The sequence below is a fragment of the Canis lupus genome, chromosome 20 (assembly GCF_011100685.1).
Source record: "Canis lupus familiaris isolate Mischka breed German Shepherd chromosome 20, alternate assembly UU_Cfam_GSD_1.0, whole genome shotgun sequence".
Lineage (NCBI taxonomy): Eukaryota > Metazoa > Chordata > Mammalia > Carnivora > Canidae > Canis > Canis lupus.
The window spans coordinates 41,684,572-41,707,459 of NC_049241.1; the positions used below are offsets into that span (position 1 = coordinate 41,684,572).

A 22,888-nucleotide genomic window follows, 5' to 3' on the forward strand; every position below is an offset into this window, starting at 1 on the left:
TCAGATTTTATTTGCCCTGCGTTATAGGGGAAGGTGAGGGAAGTTAAGACAAAAGAAATGAAAAGAATTTTAAAACATTTTTCCAGAACTTGCTGCAAATCAGCATTTCTTTGTAACACGTTATATAGGGGATTTCTGATTGGTCTTTTGAGGTTTTTTTCCTTGATAATCCTTTGGAGGAAGTAGCACTGTTGTTGTTTTTTTTTTTTTTTTGAAGGCCAGAAGGAGAAGGACTCTTTTTTTTTAATTTTTATTTATTTATGATAGTCACCCACACAGAGAGAGGCAGAGACACAGGCAGAGGGAGAAGCAGGCTCCATGCACCGGGAGCCCGACGTGGGATTCGATCCCGGGTCTCCAGGATCGCGCCCTGGGCCAAAGGCAGGCGCCAAACCACTGCGCCACCCAGGGATCCCAGCACTGTTGTTATTGTAAAACCAAGAGAACAGTTTTGTCAGCTTACTATAGGCTTGTTTAAATTTTGAACCTAAATCTCTGATCCTAAAGCTCAACCTCTTTCTATTGTAGTATGCTGCCAGAAGTAAAATATGTTGGTATGTCTTTGTGTTGTTCATTCATTGAACAAAGTTCATTAAAGACCTGATAGCTCCATTGTACTTTCTTGCTTTATATCCTATGGGAAATATAGTAGGAAAAGACCCAGGTCCTCTTGAAAATCTATAGGAGCTACATAAGGAGACAGGCAAACTTACTAGGAAGAGCAGCTGGATGATTCATCTCTACAAGATCGAGTGTTAAGAAACCCACGCCAAAATTTAGTCAGAGTGATTCAGTGTATAAGCCTACACCACATAAACATTCTTGAATGGGAGGTCAGTCTTAAAGTAGACTTTTTTTTTTTTCTTTTAACTCCTAGGAATAAATAAGACTGTGAATGTGTTGTGTTACCATGTCATTTCATTGTGTTTTAGGTGCTAGGGTGCTGGTGACCAAAACAGTCCAAAATATGTGCCTGCAGGCATTGTATATTTTCAAGGTGTAGAAGATGGAATATGTGATATATAAAACTTAGATTGTATAAATTAAATATGTAGAAAGAGTATGTTGGCTGATAAGTGGTATGGTGAAAATTTAAAGCAGGATTAGGAAGATAAACATGAAGTGTATGGAATTGCAGTTCTAAAAGGTCAGGGAATATGTTACCATGAAAGTGACATTCAAAGATATAAATGAGGCAAAGGGAAGAGTAATCAGACATCTAAGTGCTATAAGCATTGGGGGCAACCATTGTACCGGCCCCTAGACAGGAGCTGACCGGAATAGTTGAGGAATAGCAAGGAGAGATCATCGACAAGTAGGTGGATTGCACGGTAGAGTTAGGTCATGGGAAATGATGAAGGGCTTATGGGCCATTGTAAAGTTTACTGTAAGTGAGATGGAGCTAATGGGGGGGATTTGAGCAAAAGAGTGTCAAGGTATGACCTATATTTTTATTTTTATCTTTTAAAATTGTATTTATTTATTCACAAGGAACACACAAAGACAGGCAGAGACACAGGCAGAGGGAGAAGCAGGCTCCATGCAGGAAGCCCGATGTGGGACTCGATCCTGAGTCTCCAGGATCATGCCCCGGGCTGAAGGCGGCACTAAACCACTGAGCCACCCGGGCTGCCTATGACCTATATTTTTAAAACTCATTCTATTAATTTGAGGATATTACCCATCTAGGAATTGTTAAATTGGTTTATTTTTCTGAGAACTTATGTAATATATTTGAATATCAAAGATAACTTTTTTTTTACCATATTACAAAAGCTTTTATTAAACACTTTATTAAATTTTTCTTTACTTGACCTGGAGCCTAAACAAAATAGCCTTTCTGATAACCTGTTTACTTATAGCCAAATGTATTGAAATACTGATAGGATAGCACAGTGAGATTTCATGTGCATCCCAGTTAGGTTCAACTTTGCCATACTAATATATCTAGGGATCTAAATGATTTTTATTGTGTTGTTGGTGAACTGTTTCAACATGAGCTGTAGACATCATGAGTCTTTGCACCCTAGATAATTCAGCATGTATCATTTTATAGGAATAAGGACATTTTCCTTAACTGTCACAGTACAGTGCATCTTAGTCCCTTTTTTAGGCTGGTGGTGAATTGGAATGTGTGTGCATATTCAAGGGTATGTCGAAGGTTTATTTGTGTAACCCCTGTTTGTATTTCCTGATCTCAAGTGTTGGTTTTATTTCTTTAATTTTTTGCTACTGAGTAGATTTACTGTCTGTTTCTTAATTTTGATTTAGAGAGATTGGAAAGGTTAAGTTAATTGATGCTTATTCCTTATTCCACAGTTGACTGTGTATGCTTTGGGGCTATTGAATCACAAGTAGAATGTTCGGAGAAGGTTTTTATGTCAGTGAGTGGATTGTCCACTGAGTCGTTTAATACCCTGTGGAATATAGGACTCCAAAGAGTATATCTTGAGCCATTTGTTCCAGCTCTGTGTAGAAGACTCCATTAATCATTTCTAGTTTTCAGGAAGGTTAAAAACTAGTCTCTGATCCATTAGGAGATTAAGAAGAATATCCTGACAACAATGTCAAAAGGATCACTTTCTAGGAACAGAAAGCCCAGAAGTGGCTATTCTAGTTCTTGCCTCATATACTATTCATCGCTTATAAATAGCCCCATTCTTCTCATCACAGGGATTTCCATAACATTTTAAAAATCAGGCACTTCTAGAACACCATGTGTGAAAACATGCTAGGCTGATGAACCTAAACAGTGGGACAGTATTTGATCATCAGACTTACATCATGTAGAGTGGCTTCTAGCTTTTTTCTTTCTCAATATTCTATTTAAAGGGCTCTTTCAGATCTATTTCAAGAGGCAGAGAAATACAGAGTCACTCTTCTGAGCAGCTCATAATTGAACATTTAACCTCTTAAGGATTAGCTAATAATACTGGCTAGTATTTAAGTGACTTGCATAATAACCCCCTATTTTTTTTTAAGTTTTTATTTATTTATTTGAGAGAGAGAGAGCACAGAAGCAGTGGTGGGGGAGTAGAGGGAGAAGCAGACTCCCTGCTGAGCAGGGAACCCAATATAGGGCTGGATCCCAGAACCCTGGGATCATGACCTGAGCTGAAGACAGATGCCCAACCAACTGAGCCACTGAGGTGCCCTGCCTAATGACCCATATTTATTAAATGGTAGGGTATGTATTTTTAGGATGAAATTGGGTTCCATTATATGATATAATTATATAATGCCTTTGGAGACTTTTATCAAATTAGCTTTTTGGTACTTAGTAGAGATCTCGTGCTATGGGCTACTATATAAGACATAAGTAATACCCTCTTTTTGCGGCACCTGGATGGCTCAGCCGGTTAAGCATCTTGATTTCAGCTCAGATCTTGATCTCAGGTTAGTGAAATGGAGCCCTGTGCTCAGCATGGAGTCTCCTTCTGTCCTTCTCCCTCTCCCTGTGTTCCTCATCTTGCTCACACAAGCTCTCTCAAATAGATAAATAAATACTTTTTAAAAATGAGCAATACTCTTTACTAATTGGGACTATTGTTTGTGGTGGGCTATGCACATATGAAAAAATAATTCAGTGTTCAAGGATTGGGGACCTAATGAAGCGTACATATGTAGTATTAATTGTTCAAGGAGGACTGAGTATGGGAAGTGCTGTAAGAGTTAGCACAAAGGGACATGGAAGTTTAGACTAAGGAAGACTTCACAAAGAAAAGATTTGACCTGAACATTGAAAAAGAGGTTTAGGATGTCACTCATCCTGATTGGAGCAAGTATTCAGCTCTGAACAATGTGAACAAAGGCACAGAGATGCTAACAGAAGGTTGTTTAGAGGGTAGGACATAAACCAGGTTAGCCGCAACCCAGAGTTCACATAAGGACATGGAAAGATCAGATGCATAGCTAGATGGGAGCAGAGTCACAGAGGATGGTGCAGGCTGGGACTGTATATTGGCAGCTCTCTGGAACACTTGAACTGTACTACAGGGAATGACATGGTCAGTTTCCCAGAAGTGTTGAGGGAGTTCCTACGTATTCTGTTCTCTATTCCCTCAGAAGACACAAATTGGACTAGCAGTTCTCATACTTTTTTGGTTTCAGGATTTCTTTATGTTCTTTAAAAATAATGAGTGTGGGCAGCCCGGGTGGCTCAGTGGTTTTGCGCCACCTTCGGCCCAGGGTGTGATCCTGGAGACCCGGGATCGAGTCCCACATCGGGCTCCCTGCAGGGAACCTGCTTCTCCTTCTCTCTGTGTCTCTGCCTCTCTCTCTCTCTCTGATCTCTCATGATTAAATAAATAAAATCTTTAAATAATAATAATAGTGTCCTAAAATGCTTTGCTTTATTTGAATTATATCAGTTGATATTTACTGTATCTGAAATTATAAAACTGAATCTTGTAAACCAAAACAGTACACAGGTGCACGTTCCTGTAACTGACTTCCTCATGTGTCATGCAGCCTCTGGAAAGCCACACTCCACACTTGGGGGAAGAGGAGAGTGGAAAGGCAAATAACATTTTGTGTTGTTATAAAAATAGTTTTGACCTTGGGAATGTTTCTGCCACCAGGGGTGGGGGTGGTACCTGGACTGCACTTTGTGAATCGCTGAATTAAACACGTATCCTTGAAGAATATTCAGGTCGGGTGGGGAGACATTATAAGTAGGTAGGTAGGAAAGGTAGGTAAGGAGGAAGAGAAGGAGGAAAAAGACAAATAGAGTTATAGATCGAGGAAATATACATATGGAGGAAACAGTTATGCTTGGGTCAGTTAGGGAAGACTTCACAGAGGAGGTGACCTTTTAAACAGTAAGGAAAAAGGAAGAAAAGATGAACATATGTGGCATATTCTGGAAATTAAAACCAAGAAGTCTGTGGGGAACAGGTACTGTGACCAAGTGCTCCTGTATAGATGTGGGGAAGGAGGCTTTGATTTTGAAGGGCTTGGGGATCCCTGGATGGCTCAGTGGTTTAGCGCCTGCCTTCGGCCCAGGGCGTGATCCTGGGGACCCGGGATCAAGTCCCATGTTGGGTTCCCTGCATGGAGCCTGCTTCTCCCTCTGCCTGTGTCTCTGCCTCTCTCTCTCTCTCTCTCTCTCTCTCTCATGAATAAATAAATAGAATATTTAATTAAAAAAAAAAAGATTTTGAAGGGCTTTTACCTTGTGGATGTCAAGAAGTCGCCAGGGAAGAGAAATAACAGGATTCAGTCTGTTTTAGAAAGTACCTGCAGACAGTTTACAAATGACTGCAGGAAGTGGAAGAGTTCCCACCAAATAATCATAGTCCTTTTCTAGGAAGCATCAATACTTACTTGTAACCCACTTTATTATTTTTGCAAGCATTTCATTCTTTCTTCCAAGCTACCTGTTCCAGTTTTTTCAGCTCTTAGGAGCTGGTTTCTAGATCTCCTCATTCTGGTTTTGCTGGCAATATTATCACCAGACCAAAAAGCACTCAGTTGTAGAAGCTAGTAGAAAGATATGGTGCGCATGGGCAACAGTGTTTTGGCCTGGTGCATGGTAGGAGATAGAAGCTCAGCTCTCTAAGAAGAGTGAAAGAGACATATAGCTAAAGTAGGTGGGGGTGGGACATGGAGCAAATGTGGAGGCAGAGGCCTGGAGTCAAATGAGGGGATCATTGGTGCATCTGTAGGAGACAACAAGAAAGACAGTGGAATCAGATTGGTGTTACACCATTCCCTGTTTTTAGTCTCTGAAAATATTGTTATTTTTTGGATGCCAGCTAATTTGCCTCTCAGCCTTGGTTGAGCTTCATTCAGAAGTCCAGTGATGTACAGATAGTTATGTATTGCTGCATAGTAAATTACCGCAAAGTTAGTGACTTAAAACAGGGTGTATCTATTGTCTTATTGCTTTTGTGAGTCAGAAGTTTATGTGTAGCCTAACTGGGTCTTCTGATTAGGATATTACGAGGCTGCACTCGAGGTGGTGGCTGCATTGTATTCTCATCTACTGAAGAATCCACCTCCATGTTCACTTCTGTCGTTAGAATTAATTTACTTCCAGTGTAGATCTGAAGGCTCCAGCTCCTTGCTGGCTGTTAGCTGGAAGCTGTCCTAAACTACTAGAGACCACCCACTGTTCTTAACCACCTAGGCTTTCCCACCATGCAGCTTGCTGCATCAAGCCAGCAAGCAGTCTCTAGAGTGAGTGTAGTAATGACAGGGCCTTATGTAACTGAATACTCCATCACCTTTCCCCTATTTGGTTGGTTGGAAACAAGTTATGGATGCTGCTCACGCTCACATTTCATGTACAAGGACATGAAAACCATGAGTCAAGAACCAATAGGGCCACTCTAGAATCTCACCACCTTGTTAGGCCTTCTCCCGGGTTCTGGTCACATACCCTATTTGCCAGTATCCCTCAATTCCCAACATTAAAGTTAAGACGGTGAGAGTTAGATATCTCCACAGTATCTGTTCATAAGCAGGACTGCCACAGCATGAACTTTTCTACCACAGGGTTTGGCAAACATTTTCTGTAAAGGGCTACATGATAAAAACTTCAGACTTCTGCATGACAGTCTTCTGGATAGTCTCTGTCATAACTACTCAGCTCTGCCTTTATAGTGCAAAAGTAGCCAAAGACTATATTGAAACAAATGAGTATGGCTGTCTTCTAATAAAATTGTATTTACAAGATTAGGCAGCAGGGCTATAATTTGCTGACCCCCAGTCAATCAAATTGGTCAGCTGCCTCCAGCCCACTAGTTACATTTTAAGAGAATGGGACAAGGGCTGGTGATTTACTACTGACTCATTAAAGGAAAGTCAGAAGTCACATGGGGAGGAAAAGTCACAGATGGCATTTCAGATTGGAAAGGACCTTTGGAAATTCAGGGCAGAATGAGAGCCCTCTGTTGTCACTGAGGTAGTGCCAAGGGCCATTGCAAGAGCTCATGTTAATAGAGAGTTAGGACTTGGGTCCAGCCAACTGAATTTGCTAATAACATTAATATTGTTGAGCACTTACTATGAGCCAGTTACTAGCATTTTAGACGAAATAATTTGTTAGCACTGCACTTCTGAAGGAGGTACTATCATTATTCTCCTTTTGTAGATAAGCGGACTGAGGCATCTATCAGCTAAGTAGCTTGCCCCGAGGTCACTTCAGCTCATAAATTCAGGGACAAGGTTTGACAGTCTGGATCCAAAACTCATCAACTTCTTCTAGAGCAGGGGGTAGGAAATTTTGGTTTTTAGACCAAATCCAGGTTGTCAGCTGCTTTTATTTAGCCCAGAATATATAAGAACAGTTTTTTAAATGGTTAGAAAAAATCAAAAGAAGAGTAACATTTTGTGACACATACAAATTATATGACATTCACATTTCAGTGTCTGTAAAGTTTTATTGAAACACAGCCACACTCCTTCATTTCCAAGCTGCTTTTATAGCTGATTTTGTGCTACCATGGCAGAGTTGAGTCGTCGTGGCTACGACTCAAGCACGGCCTACCAAGCTGAGAATAGTTACTGTCTGCCCTTTGCAGAGGTTTGTTCTCTACTATAAAGTCTAACTATGAATTGTGATGATATTTCCCCCTGGCTGACCGGGCGTTCCTCTCATAGCTCCATTATGTGTCAAAGGATTTTGTATTTTCTCCTCCTTTGTGTTTGGCATTGGCCCACTGGTTTATGGTATGTGCCTTCTTAAATTTGGAACTTTTTTTTTATTCATTCTAGTATCTTCTTCATTTATCTCTGCAGACATGGGTCAGACTACACATTTGTAGGGAAGGATTCTCAACCATCTAGTTTATAGACATCAACAAGACGACACGGCATATGTGAAGGGCTGCAGCCTCTTAAGCGTTTATAGTTCCAACCAGAATTCAGACCAAAGAGAAGCTGTTGTTTTGTGTTTCTTTTTCCAAGAAGATGTCTAAAAGCAGCTTGAAAAAATGTTTTGTAGGATAGAAACCACTTAACATACTCCTCCACATAGCCTCTTGAGGAACACACAACTCCTGATTAACTCTTAATAGACATCTCATTAAAGGTCTGAACACTTGTCACAGGTTTTTCCCCTTTGAGAGGGTCTGTCTTTAACTGTACCATCATTATATGGTTAGGCACTAATATTATGTAACTGTACATCATGGACTGATAACTAATTAAAAGAGTATCAAATTTGACTTGCCTTGTAAGAGTGAGTGTGTAATCTTTTTAGAATGTAGAGCTATATGTGTGGGTCCTCATTTGAAAGCTGATTATCTTTTGGAAAAAAAAATACCACATTTCTCCCATATAATATTTACTCAGACTGTAATTAAGCTGACTCAGCAAAGGTGGCCTAATGCCCATTCAATTATGAGTACCTTGTGAAGTTAAGGTTTTTTAAAAACCCCATCTGTTTGGTTTTTTCTTTTTTTTTCTTCAAATTTCTTCATTGTTATGTGTGTCTACATCTTCCTTCCTTCCTTCCTTCCTTCCTTCCTTCCTTCCTTCTCTTTCTCTTTCTCTTTCTCTTTCTCTTTCTCTTTCTCTTTCTCTTCTCTGCTCTGCTCTTCTCTTCTCTTCTCTTCTCTTCTCTTCTCTTCTCTTCTCTTCTCTTCTTTCTCTTTTCTTTTCTTCTTTTCTGATTTTATTTATTCATGAGAGACAGAGAGAGGCAAAGACATAAGTAGAGAGAGCCCAATCTGGGAATCGATTCCTGGACCTGGGATCACACCCTGAGCTGAAGGCAAATGCTCAACTGCTGAGCCACCAAGACGTCCCTGCATGCTGCATACATATTTCATCTGAACTAAGAATTAGAGCATTACCAGTAACTTTCACCTCTGTTTCTCCCTTGTCTTTTCACTTTCCTATCAGCACTAAGAATCCTAATTTTGAATATTGTTCTACTGCTTTTTGGGTTTTTTAAAGATTTTATTTATTCATGAGAGACACAGAGAACGAAGCAGACATACAGGCAGAGGGAGAAGTAGGCTTTCCACGGGATGTAGGACTCAATCCCAGGACCCCAGGATCATGACCTGACCAAAGGCAGACACTCAACCACTGAGCCACCCAGGTATCCCTGTTCTACTACTTTTTAAGTGACTTCTATCACAAAGAAAAATGTACTTAATATATGTTAGGTGTAATTTTGTTTTTAAACTTTATGGAACATGTTTTTTTTTAAGACTTCTGAGGCTGTTTTACTCTTAGGTTTTCAGTGCATATCCATTGTAGTTCCATTGTCCAGGTAGGCACTGTTCATGTATTTCCACTGCTGTAAAATATGCTGTTGTGTAATTGTAACCCAGTTTAATCATCCATTCTTCTGTTACTGGATGGGCAGTTTGGGTTGTTCCTGTTTGTTCTATCTCAAATATGGCATGTCCAGTCTTGTACCTACCTCACAGGCACCTCTCCAGGGTTTCACTTAGATGCAGCACTCTTCTAAGTGTGCATGATGGACCGACCGATTTGGACTCCTTGAGACAAGGAGTTGGCATCACTCAGTCCTCTGTTTAAATTGGTTGTCACTGATTTTTCATAAGGTGAATTTTTTGGTAGAGGCAAGTTAGAACATTGAATCTTAATCATTCTTTTATAACTTCTTATTTTGTGGTGGACTAATCCTGCGAGTTGTAGGGTTTTTGGAGATTTTAGTTTTTTCCCCAGTGAGTGTATCAGTTGACACTTGGATCATAACACTTGATCATACACTTCCTAGTGTTGGGTTCTATGGATGTAGTGGGTGTAAAATGACATTTCATTGTGATTTTACTTTTTTAAAGATTTTAACTATTTGAGAGAGAGCACAAGCAAGGGGGGTGGCAGAGGGCAAGGAAGAAGCAGGCTCCCCGCAGAGCAGGGAGCCTGACACAGGGCCCTCAATCCCAGGACCTGGCCATCTGTGCCAAAGGCAATCACTTAACCGACTGAGCCACCCAGATGCCCTTCCATTGTGGTTTTAAATTACACTTCTCTGTAACTCCTTTGAGTATCTTCTGTTTTCTGGTCATATATATTTCATTCTGTAGCACAACAGTTTTTGTCTTTTTGCTCACTTTTTAATAGTTTTTATGGTTTGCTTTATAAATTTGATATATTGCTCTAGTTGCTGTACTGCCTGTGTTTTCTCCTCTTTGGTTACTTGTACTTTCTTTTTGGCATCTTTTAATGAAAAGAAGTCCTTGATTTTAGTAGAGTGAAGTTGGGATGCCTGGTTGACTCAATTGGTTAAGTGACTGACTCTTGGTTTCAGCTCTGGTCATGATCTCAGGTTTGTTGGATTGAGCCCCACATCAGGCTCCCTACTGAAATTCTTTCTTCTTCCCTGTTTATCCCCCACGCACGTTCTCTCTCTCTCAAACAAATAAATCTATTTTTAAAAAATAATAGAGTGAAGTTAGTCCTTTATTTTATGATTAACGCTTTTTGTTATGTTGAAAATATTCAAGTTTTGTTCTTTTCTTTTGTCTTTATCTAGAATATTTTTCTTAAGATTTTATTTATTCATGAGAGACAGAGAGAGGCAGAGACATAGGCAGAGGGAGAAGCAGGCTCCCTCCAGGCAGCCTAATGAAGGACTCGATCCCAGTACCCTGGGATTACAACCTGAGCCGAAGGCAGACGCTCAACCACTGAGCCACCCAGGTGCCCTAGAATTGTTTTTTTATTTTTAGAATTGGTTTTTAACATGTGAAAAAGCGGTTGCTTCTGCACGTTAATTTTATAGCTAACTACCTAGCTAACTACCTTACCGTGTGATTATTTCTAGTAACTTCTGCAGATTCTTTCAGGTATACAGTTCTATTCTCTATAGAGAATAGAATAACTGCTTGCTTTGTTTTCTTAATTGACTACTTTGGGATACAATCATTATGGCAGCATTGAAGGGACATGGTAATACTGTTACCATGTCCTGCTCTTGATTTTGGAGGAGATACTATAGGCATCTCTCCAGGAAGGGATGACATTGTTGTAGGATTATTGATAACAGGCTTCTGGGGGCTTAGGAACTTTCCTTATATCCTTGGTCTTCCAAGATCTTGTCATCAAAGATACTGAGTGTTTTTTTTTTTTTAAGATACTGAGTTTTATCAGATACTTCATGGGTGTGATCAAATAAGTCTATACTTGTAAGTGTTAAATTATCTTTCTGATACTGTCATATTAACTTGTCATAATGTACCTTTTTATACACTGCTGTATTTTATTTTCAGATTTTTTGCTTAGGAAATTTTCATTTGTGATTATGAGTGAGATTCAGCCTACTGGCTCTAATATACCTTATCTGTTGTCTGTATCTGATTTGTGAATCAAGGTTATACTGGACTCAGAATGAGTTAGGGGGTATTCTCTCTTCAGTTCTCTAGAAAAGTTTAAGATTGTAACCCTCTGTTCCCTAAAAGTTTTTTTAGAAATACCCCAGTAAAAACATCCGGACCTGTAGTGGTTTGGTCTAAGTTTTTAAATTTTTTTTTTCTTATGAGAATTTTCAGCACTTCTTTTTCTTCTTGAATCTCTTTGGTAATATACATTTACTAATAATTTGTCCATTTATTCTAATTTTTCTATTTAGCATAAGGTTTTTCGGAGTACTTTGTCACTTTTATTTTGACCTTTTCCTTGTTAATAGTTATGACCTTCTAGTCCTGATATAATTAATTTGTGCCACTTTTCTCTTTCTTCTTTTTTTTTTTTTTAATTTTATTTTTTTATTTATTCCTGATAGACATAGAGAGAGAGAGAGGCAGAGACACAGGCAGAAGGAGAAGCAGGCTCCATGCTGGGAGCCTGACGCGGGACTCGATCCCGGGACTCCAGGATCGCGCCCTGGGCCGAAGGCAGGCGCCAAACCGCTGAGCCACCCAGGGATCCCCCACTTTTCTCTTTCTTGATCTGTCACACCGATGTATCAATTTTATTATTTCAAAGAACCAAATTTAGGATATATTGACTTTGTTGTATGTTTTAACTCTGTCATATTTTTGCTTTTTATTTCTTTTATTTTTATCATTGTTATTTTTTTCTCTGTACCTTCTATATTCTGTTATTCTTTTTCTGCTTCTCAGGAACATAGAGCATGTAAACATCAAGCATGTTTTTCTTTTCTGATGTAAGTTTAAGGAACCTTTACATTTCCCTCTTTGTGCTATTTTTACTGATTCCCAAAATTAAATTTCTGAGCATAGAGAAATGTATCTACACGTTTTAAACTTCTCATTTCGGGCAGCCCCAGTGGCTCAGCGGTTTGGTGCTGCCTTCAGCCCGGGGTGTGATCCTGAAGACCTAGGATCAAGTCCCACGTCGGGCTCCCTGCATGGAGCCTGCTTCTCCCTCTGCCTGTGTCTCTGCCTCTCTCTCTCTCTCTCTCTCTCTCTCTCTCTCTCTCTCTCTCTCTCTCTCTCTGTGTCTCTCATGAATAAATAAATAAAATCTTAAAAAAAAAATAAACTTCTCATTTCATTTGCATTATGCTGAGAGACCTTGGTCTGTGTGTCATTGATTTCTTTTTTTTTTTTTTTTTAATTGTTAACTCTTGCTCTTTGACCTAATTCGTGATCAGTATTTTTTAATGTTACTTGTGAGCTTGAAATTAAATAGGTCTGTATTCTCTGATTGGGGGGCATTGAATTCTACACATATGCACTTGAACTGTCTTTTTGCATTTACACCCACTGTTGATCTTAATTGAGTAAAATATATTCAAATCCTCACTATGAGGCACATTTCCTTTTCTGTCCTGCCATTCTGTCAGTTTTTGCACTATATAGTTTGATTCTCTTTTATTAGGTTCCCAAAAGTTATAAAAAATTAAAATTTTCTGGTGAATTAAACCTTTACTTTATTACATTGTCACCCTCCATTTCTTTTTTTTTTTTTCACCTTCCATTTCTAATAATGCTCTATTCTTAATTCATATATTAAGTAATAATACTGGGAAAATGCCACTGTTCCTTGGATTTGCTTTTGCTTAGTTTGTCTTCTTTTATGCTTTTGTATTTCCCATTTTTGTGGTTTCTGTATGGATCATTTCTTTTAGAGATATTTTATAGCTTTGTACTTTTCTTTTCACTTGGTATATTGTTTCCCTTCATTTCTAGAAAAATTTTTGATCTTCTGGATTTAAAACAAAATCTCTGTACATCTCTGATACTCTTTTATTGATTGGAGACCTTTATGATTCTCTATTTTAATTATCCATCCTATCAATGACTGCTAGATTTGGGATCTGGCAGATCTCATCTTGGCAATCCTTGAGTGCTGAAACTGTCGATTAATGTTGCTGCTCTGTGCTAGTGGAGGGAAGCGAAGGGAAAGGAAAAGGAAGGAAAAGGAAAAGTGCAAAGGTAAGAGGAAAGGAAAAGGAAGAGGGAAATGGAAAGGGAAGGGGAACGGAAAGGAAAAGGAAAGAGGAAGTGAAAAGGGAGGAACGGGAAGGAAAAGGAAAGGGAAAGGACAGGGAACAGGAAAGGAAATGGGGAAAGAAAGGGAAAGTGCAAGACCGGAACGGCAATCGAGGCCGCGCTGAAGGGAAAGAGGAAAGAGTGAGGGAGGGCTTTTCTTTATTTGTTTCGGGCTTTTGCCCCTTCCTCCTATTCCTTCCTTCCTTCCGCCCTTACTTCCTTCCTTCCTTCCTCCTTCTTCCTTCCGTCCTTCTTTCTTTCTTTCTTTCTTCTTTCTTTCTTTCTTTCTTTCTTTCTTTCTTTCTTTCTTTCTTTCTGATTTTATTTATTTATTCATGAAAGACACACAGAGAGAGAGAGAGAGAGGCAGAGGGAGGAGCAGGCTCCATGCAAGGTCTCCAGCATCACGCCCCGGGCCAAAGGCAGGCGCTAAACCGCTGAGCCACCCAGGCATCCTCTCCTGGCTTCCTTTCCTGGTGTTTTGCTCTTTGTAAGCTCATCACTTCGACGGCTACAGTTGGGGTTGGAGAAACAGTCTGTAGAGGATTTTGTTTCTCTTAGTAGCCAGGGGTTGCCACTGGCTTGAGATCCCATTTGTCTGCCCTGGACCTGGTTAGTCCAGGATTCTACTTCCCAGTGCTGAGCTACTCTAAGTGAATACATCTGGGTATGACCTTACCCTTCCAATTTTCCAAATACTTGATCCAGGTACAGGATCCAAATACAGATCTGGCTCCACTTCTTCCACACTCTGGTCTCACTCCTGCACTGTAGTCTCTTGGAAGGTGGTAATCTACCTTATGTGAGATTCATGATATCCCAAACTATCCTGTCCCCTGGAGCTCTTGGTAAGTCAGAATTCTGGGAGCAGTCTGCTTCCATCTGTAAGAATTAGAGCAAGAAGGATTTTCCTTTTCAATGACTTTAATACTATTTTTTTTTCTTTAACACTATTTTAAATATATTTGTTTAGATACGTTTAAGTGGTCCCACTGAAGATAAATACTATTAGTCTTGTCATTTACAAGAGGATAATATTCAAGTTTAAGCTGTAGGTTATTTGAGTGTTTCTATTTAAAACCACAATAAACCGTCCTATATAAAATAATTGTTCCTGTATAAAATTCTAAAACCAAATATATATACATATGTATAATTATATATATTTGGTTAATCATATATATTGATTATATATCATAATATATTATGTATTATATTATTATATGTTATGTATCATATAATCAAATATATATATGAATATATATGATTGTGTTATCTTTGTTTTTAAAATCATTAACTTCTTAGCTACAGCATATGGTTAAGACTCCCTTAGTAACACATTCAAGGCTCTTTCTCATAAGGCTCTTACCAGGATTATCTCCCTTCTCCTGATTTTTCCTATCTGTTCCCCCTTTCTAAGTCATCACCAAGGACTCACATTTTCCCCGTACCCTTTAGTCTTTCTGTATCTTCCCTTGAAATGTCCTTCTCTATACTTGTATTCCCCACACATCCCTAGCTGCATCTGCCTAGAAAATGCTCATGTAACCATTTATTCTTCCTTGACTGAAATAGCCATGCCCTCTGTGCTTCTCATAGCATTTCATCCATGTACATCTGTGATGAATTTGTTGGTTTTTGTCTTCTCTGGCCAGAATGTGATGCTCCAGAGGTTCATGTCTATCCAGCTTAGCATTATTTCTCCAGTACTCAACTCAAAATACTCTGAATATATACTCATTAAGCATTAAATAGTAATAAATTATTTGGGTCTCTTTTTTGCTGAAAATTCTTTTGAGTTTTTTATTTTTATACATACAGAACCCTCAGTGGGCAGCTCTATGCATTTTCACAAACTAAATGCATTCATATAAACAGCCCTAAGATCAAGAAACAGATCATTCCTGGCATCTCAGGCCCCACTTTGAACCCACTTTTTGTCTGCACACCCCTTCTGTGGTTAGCGCTGTCCTGATTTCTAACACTGTTGATTACCACCATCTGTTTTGGGTTTTGTTCTTTTTTTTAAGATTTTATTTCTTTATTCATGAGAGACGCAGAGAGAGATACAGGCAGAGGGAGAAGCAGGCTCCCTGTGGGGAGTGTGATACGGGACTTGATCCTAGACCCTGGGATCACGACCTGAGCCGAAGGCAGATGCTCAACTGCTAAGCCACCCAGGCATCCCTGTTTTTGAACTTTGAAATTAATATAAAGTCTGTGTTTTATGCTAGACTTCAGCCTTAGGGCTGTGAGAGTTGTCTATGTTATCATACATACTTGTATTTCAAGCACTCACAGCTGTATGATAGCTTTTGCCTCTTTCTGTATTGTGTTACTTTTTTTTTTTTTTTTTTTTTTGCTCTTTTGCTTCTAGAAGGAGCTGAAGAGGAAAAAATGGAAGCAGATACTGATGGTCAGCATCCTGAAAAGGTAAAGCCTCTCTGTTTGAATTCTCCTATGACAGAAAAGATGCAGAAAGAGCTTGCCTTTCATAGCATAATGCTTTGGGTTTTGGTCTTTGATCTCTCTTAGGGAACTATTGATGATTCTAGCAGCCATTGGACTTTGCCAGTTTAAAGGTATAATTCTCCCAAAGCATAATATAGGACATTTTTCACTTGTTCAGGGAAGGTTTATCCACTCCTCAACCTCTTCTCTTATATCCCTTTCAGGCACAATTAGGAAAATGAATATAAAATTGTGGTTTTTATGAATATTGAATTACAGAGTTTGGTCCTATACTCGTGCTAGAAGAGAATTCTAGATTAAGGGATTTTTGTAGGAGAGTTAATTGCCAGCAGGAAAATAATCAAAATGGTCTTAATAAGAAGGTGATATTTGTAGTAGATTTTAAACAGCAGGTAGAACTATAAAGATCAAAATTGAAATAAGAGGAGAGGGGATCAAAGATCCCATTGGCAGTGGAGGAGAGATGCGAAAGCCAGTGTACAGAAGGCATCATAAGAGTGCCTCCTGTGTTTGTGACCCCATCTCTGACTCAGAGAGGCTCTGAAAGGTACCACAAGATTTCAAAGCCTCTTCAGGATTCAGGGGCAAAGGACTAGAATAGACATTTTTCCAAAGAAGACATCCAAGTGGACAGTAGACAATATGAAAAGATACACAATAATCACCCATCACCAGGGAAATGCAAACCAAAACCACAACGAGACCAATCAGAAAAGCTAATATCAAAAAGACAGTGTTGGCAGTTATGTGGGGAAAACGGACCCTCGTACACTGTTGATGGGAATGTAAATTGGTGCAGGCACTCTAGAAAACTGTGGAACTTCCTCAGAAAGTTAAAAATAGAACTATGGTATCATCCAGCAATTCTGCTACTGGGTGTTTATCCAAAGAAAACAAAAACACTAATTCAAAAAGATATGTGCACTCCTATGTTCACTGCAGCATTATTTATAATAGCCAAGACATGGAAACAACTCAAATGCTCACTGATGAATACATAAAGAAATGGTGTGAATCTCACACATAAGAATGTCATTAGCCATAAAAAGGAACGAAATCTTGCCATTCACAACGTGAATGGGCCTAGGGATTATTATACTAAGTGAAATAAGTCAGAGAAAGACCGCTACTGTTAATATTTAACTTATATGTGGAATCTAAATATGGAGAAAAGCTGGTGCTTGCCAGAGGAGAAGGGGGTTAGAGAGATGGGCAAAGTAGTGAAGGAAATTTAAGGTACAAATTTCCCATTATAAAATAGTCATGGGATTGAAAAGGACAGCATAGAGAATATGGTCAATGTTGTAATAAGGTATGGTGACAGTAACTAGATTGATGGAGCATTGTGTGATGTATAAAATTGTCAAATCACTATGTCATACACCTGAACCTAGTATAACCTTGTATGTCAGCCATACTTCAATAAAAAAAGATTAGGAGCACATGATGAGCTTTCACTCATTATTTGAGTGAACATATACAGGCTAAGATTTAAGATCTTGATTACATATATTGTTTTAAAATTGTATATAAATAAGGAGTGGTTGAGGATAACAGTAAAATTAATTATAGTCCTTAAACTTTTCTAAATATTATGCTTTATACTTTACATTTATGAATTCATCTGGTTCCTAAACAGTCTCAGCAAGTGGATGATAATCCCTCTTCATTTTATAGACAATGTTAATGATTTGTCCGAGGTCAGAGGGATTTCAAAATCTGTAAATGAAACCAAATTCTGACCAGAGGAATTAAAGTTTTCAGTTCCCAGAGCATCATCACTGATGCCCTGTTGTGGCTCTTCCCAAAAACCATTAGCAGACGTCTGGATTAAAGGGCTTTGTCTGCTTTTTTATTTTGGCAGCATTCCATCTTGCTTCTCGGTTGATAAAGTCCAGTTTAAATGCTCTTGGTCCTTTTGGACAAGTAGTCAATAATTCATTTATTTATTAAGCCTTTATCTGTTTAACCAATAAGTAATAGACACTAATTTCAGTGACATCTTTTGGACATCCTGGCTTTATAGCAGAGGGCACAGAGAGGGCAAGGACTGTGTGTTTTGGAGGCATATTGACTTGTGACCACTCAGGTATTAAGGAAGTGAAAGGTATTTCTTTAAATTTATTTCTTTTCCAGCTCTTCTCTTCAACGCCTTTCTGGACCTAGTTCATTTCCTGCCCAAAATAATAGTCTTTTTTACTCTAAGGTAATGTCACTTGTAGAAGGACTGTTTTTTGCTCACTCTTCTGTTCTCTTCTTTTGTACCACTTTCAGGCAGAAAACAAAGGGGAAAATGAAACAGATGAAGGTGATAAAGCACAAGATGGAGAAAATGAAAAAAATAGTGAGAAGGAGCAGGACAGTGAAGTTAGTGAGGATACTAAATCAGGTAATTCAAGGAAACTCTTTAGACTTAATGGGTTTTTTAAAAAGGTTTTATTTATTTGAGAGAGAACAAGGGAAGGGGCACCAAAAGAAGGAGAGAATCTCAGGCTGACTCCCTACTGAGTGTGGAGCCCAATGTTAGGCTCAGTCCCACAACCCCAAGATCATGACCTGAACTGAAATCAAGAGTTTAGATGCCTAACTCACTGAGCCCCCAGGCAGCAGCCCCTCTTTGGACTTTATTATGTAAAACTGGAAAGCACTGGAGAAATGTGGGCAGTTTAATTATACAGAAATACTCCCTCAGACATTTGGGGTTATTTCTTAATGTAACAGTAAATATCCATTGAAGTTTGAGTTTTATTTTGCTCCTAAGCACCAGTGCTAATGCCTCATTGTCAGTAGCACATAGACAAGTTGTTCGGCGAGACAGAAGTCAGCACACAGACCTGCCATTTTGGTATCCGTGGCAGTGGCCAGTGGATCCATCATGCCTGGCTCTGAAAGCTTGCGGAAGTGCTTTGTTCTCAGCTTTTGGTTTCCTGTGGAACCCAGGGCTTCCCGGAGCCTTTCATTGACTGATCTAATTGGTGTTTGGGCTTAGTTCCCTTTATTTCCTCAGGAACTACACAGAGAGCTTAGAGAACTGTCGGGAGACAACCGTGTTATTTAGAAAATTCGTCTCAGATAGGGGGGCACTCTCATGCGTGGAATGGTTCTGCAAAAATCTTAGAAGAAGGCGGCACTGAGATCTCTTTGTAACCTCAGTCCTAGTTTGTCCTGACGGAGGTGAGAAGTACGGTGGCTTATTGAGACTGGGCACACTGGTAATAAAGTCTTCTGATTTCTTTCAGAAGAAAAGGAAACTGAGGAGAACAAGGAACTCACTGATACTTGTAAAGAAAGAGAAAGCGATCTCGGGAAGAAGAAAGTAGAGCACGAAATTTCCGAAGGAAATGTAGCCACGGCCGCAGCAGCTGCTCTTGCCTCCGCTGCAACCAAAGCCAAGGTTTGCCGCTCACAGCCCTTGCCAGGCTCCCTTCAGCCGTGAATGGTCTCCTTGTTTTCAGTTATTGGGAACGTTAGTACAAAGAGCCTTGCACCCAACAGGAGATGACTGCTTGACCGGCATTTTTAGGTTAAGAATTCATAGGCAGGAGGGGGGGAGCAAGTTGCAGATCTGCTCTGGGTGGGAGGAGTGTGTGTTCCAGGCATTCCTCGTGCTGCTCAGCTCTCGGCCCAGTTCAGCTTGTGGACACTGCAGAGATGGAAGGCAGAATTTAAAAGTCCCTCTTGTTTGCCTGCAGACCTTGTCTTGGGCTATTGTTCCAATTTCTGCTTGATTGAAATATTTGTGATTTTTAAGACAAAAATCTGTTTCCTTGTATAAATACTTCACCCTGCTCTTACAGACTGAAAGGAGAGAGGGGGACCTAAAATAACTTTTTTTCCTTCTTGAATTTGCCAGCTTTTCTGGGGGTGGTTTTTCTCTATTTATAACCTAGTATTGGCTTCACAGCATATTTAAGAAGAAAGGAGAATGTTATTTTCCCCACTTTGTGTTAATTTAGCATTTTAAAGCATTCCAGGCATGAGTATGTGAAGTTTAAAAAAAAAAACCTTTTCACCCCTTCTCCATCTTACCCTTAGAAGTAGCTTCCTTCCATTGTAGGTTCCCACATTTTGAGCAGTATTTACTGGAACATACCTAATCGTTTTATCTTGAGCTGTTCTTAATCCATTGGTAAAGATATTCTTTCATGAACTTTAATACCCACAGACTGTTCAGCTGCTGCAGACTACCTCTCCAAGTGTTTAATCTGTGATGCATGATTTATAATAAACCCACAGATGACCCAGTTAAAACCACAAGACCTTCATTTTGAGTGTCTGCCCATTGGGCAGAGGTGCCAACCATGGAGGGGTATTTACAGGCACAGCTGTGCTCTGTCAGTCCTGACCCCTACCCTGGCTGATGGGACCTGTTGAGTAGCAGGAGGTCCTGTGTGTTCACACTTCCCAGTCTCTTCGAAAGATCCCTCCTGATCTTCATGGTGATTTAGTTGCAGTATTAGGTATTCTCTTCTCTACCGTCCCCTGCCTGTTGGAATTACTGAGGGTGCACTCTTGACAAAGCGAGTCCTCAATTTGACAGTGGTTTCACGTTCATTTGGTTTTGCTCCTTCATTGGAAGCTATTTTGGGGGCCTCTCTTTCTTCTGCCTGGTTGGACTCTTTGGCACCTCCTTGTCTCTGAGTTAAGTTCTGGTTGATCAGACTGTTACTAGGGACCTTAAAGATTGCCTTGGGCTTATTTTGTAAATGAGCTGGGGGCCAGGAGGGCTTTTGTCCTTTGTGACTTTTGTCAGGAGACAGCATGCCATCCTCCCAATCTTCAGACCTGCAGGGGTCCTCTCAGTCTCCTCTCATTCTTTCACTTTCCATGGCTGGTAAGGCACCAAATCCTTCCTGGTGTGTCAGTTCTGCTGGTGATGGCCAGCCCCTTCACTGCTCCCTTAGGCCGACCTCCATCATCTGTTGCCTGTTTTAGCCCATTCTCTGTTTTTAGCTCGAGTAATTTTTTTTTCATTTTTAAAATTTCCATTGAAGTATAACTTATATTTGAATAAGTCTATTGAATATATGTCTACAGTCAGTGAATTTTTCGCAGACTGAGCCCCCACCTATGGGCTTGGCACTACAGCACCTACATCAAGCAGCATAAAATTTCCAGCCTTTAGAACTTTCCTCATATTCCCTTCCAGTTACTGTGTCTGCCACACCCCTGCCCCAGGAGTGGCTGCTAGCCTGTCTCCTAATACCATGGGTTACTTTCTGCTTTTTTGACTTCATGTAAATGGAATCATACAATATGCAGAAAAATCTTTAAAAATCCAAACAGGAACATGATACTTTCTTAAATAAATTCTCTAACTCTCTCATGCTAAAATTTTAAACTCTTCACTGTGGAATTCATGAGTTTTTCATGCTCAGGACCCTTCTCAGTTCTCAAGGGTCATTTCTTGTCTGTTTGACCTGAACTGTTGCTTTTAGGTCTCATAGACAGAATCCACTGTGACGTCTCCAGCTGGGCTTTATACTAAACCGCTTCCCTCTCACAGAGATCTTTTTCTTCCTCTCTCCCTTCCATTATTTCTTCCTTTTCTGCCACTCTGTCTGCTTCACTGGAGGTTGCCAGAGAAGGAACTAAAATAAAATGGTAGATTCCATAAACATTTTACAGATGCTTCATGATGTTTTCATGTCTGATGAAAACATGATGGCCTCGTAGCTGTTAAGAATGCTTTGGGCACAGAAGTTTGTGTGCTGTGCACTCCTGACCACCTTGCCACAGCTGTTTGATTCCTTTACTGCTTTTATGGAGTTGCCCTGGTCCTTAGATATTCTGTAGGAGGTTTAGAAGAGTCTAGAGACATTTTCCTTCCAGGTCACTGAATTTTCACTCCCTTATCCTCACTCTTATTTCTGATACCTGAGAACTTAGATCTTTTATTCTCATGACAGCTGCATTTTCCACAGATCTGTGAGTAATACACATGCGTGTGATGCATGACTTGGCATGCGTGAACTGTTCAGTGTCACTTACAGCTGGGTCTGATGCATTTCACAGCACACATAATCATCTTTGTGCTACATGGGAATTAAGGGTAAGGAATTCACTGAAATTACTGTAATTAGTACAGCTTATCTAGCCAATCCAAGTTTTCTCTTATTCTCTTTTTGTTCTTCTGTATCTATAAACAGCTTTGTTATTAAGAGTTTTCCTTGATACATTTTAATTGTTTGTCACACTGACATGGAGTCTTAATTATAGGTTCTGAATCTAGCTTCACAACACATAGGGAGGGTGGGCATGCTTTCTGGCTTTTCCCATCCTTGCCATATGAGGGACTCTTCCATAGCATATCCATTTCTTCATTGCACCTACTGACAAGCTGTGAATTGACACACCTGAAGAGTGGTGTGTGGGTGTGAGAAGGAACGTCATTGGCTAGGTGCTCTACCTCCCTTGCATCTGGGTGCTTAGGTTTAGCTGGAAGGCAGAGTCCAGAACTATTGCTAGAATAAACTGGAAACCCCCCAAACTAGAATATGTTCTCTTTTTTCAGCAGCAATAGGATTGGGTTCTTCCAAGATAACTGAGATCACATTTTCTTAAGACTACAGATGTTTCCTCTAGAACCAACCACTAGGGTTGGTTCTGGAGTAACAGGAAAATTCTTTTTCATCCCTCAGTGGTACCTCTTACTTGCTCCCTTTTTACCTGAAATTCTTTATTGAGATAGGAAATTTTTTTCATTGTATGTTCCTAAGGCTTTATCAGTTAAGTATTGACTGAAACTGATTGGCACAATACACATTGATCATTGAAACTGTATCTTTTTACTTGATCCTGTGAAGAGAAGACAGAAGTTAAAATTGACCTCTTTGATCATTTTGCCTACAATTAGCCCTATTCACTTTCATCCTTATATGACTAAACAGAATCTACTCCTGTTCTACTAACTAAAATCCGTATTTTGTTATATAAAGTTCACCTCAACTCTATTACAGCCAAGTTACCTCTTTGTTATTATTAAGCTCTTTTAGGTTGTTTCTCCACATAGCGTGCACCTGTGGCACGCTCCC

General features: G+C 39.6%; 1 protein-coding gene across 1 annotated transcript in view; it reads left to right on the forward strand.

Annotated features, from left to right (window-relative positions):
- Positions 1-22,888, forward strand: part of SMARCC1 (SWI/SNF related, matrix associated, actin dependent regulator of chromatin subfamily c member 1) — a 171,992-nt gene that overhangs the window by 112,560 nt on the left and 36,544 nt on the right. The window contains exons 22-24 of the mRNA XM_038566605.1: positions 15,760-15,815; positions 18,129-18,243; positions 19,094-19,248. Coding sequence (XP_038422533.1) covers positions 15,760-15,815; positions 18,129-18,243; positions 19,094-19,248 — 326 coding nt within the window. The remainder of the gene's footprint in view (positions 1-15,759; positions 15,816-18,128; positions 18,244-19,093; positions 19,249-22,888) is intronic.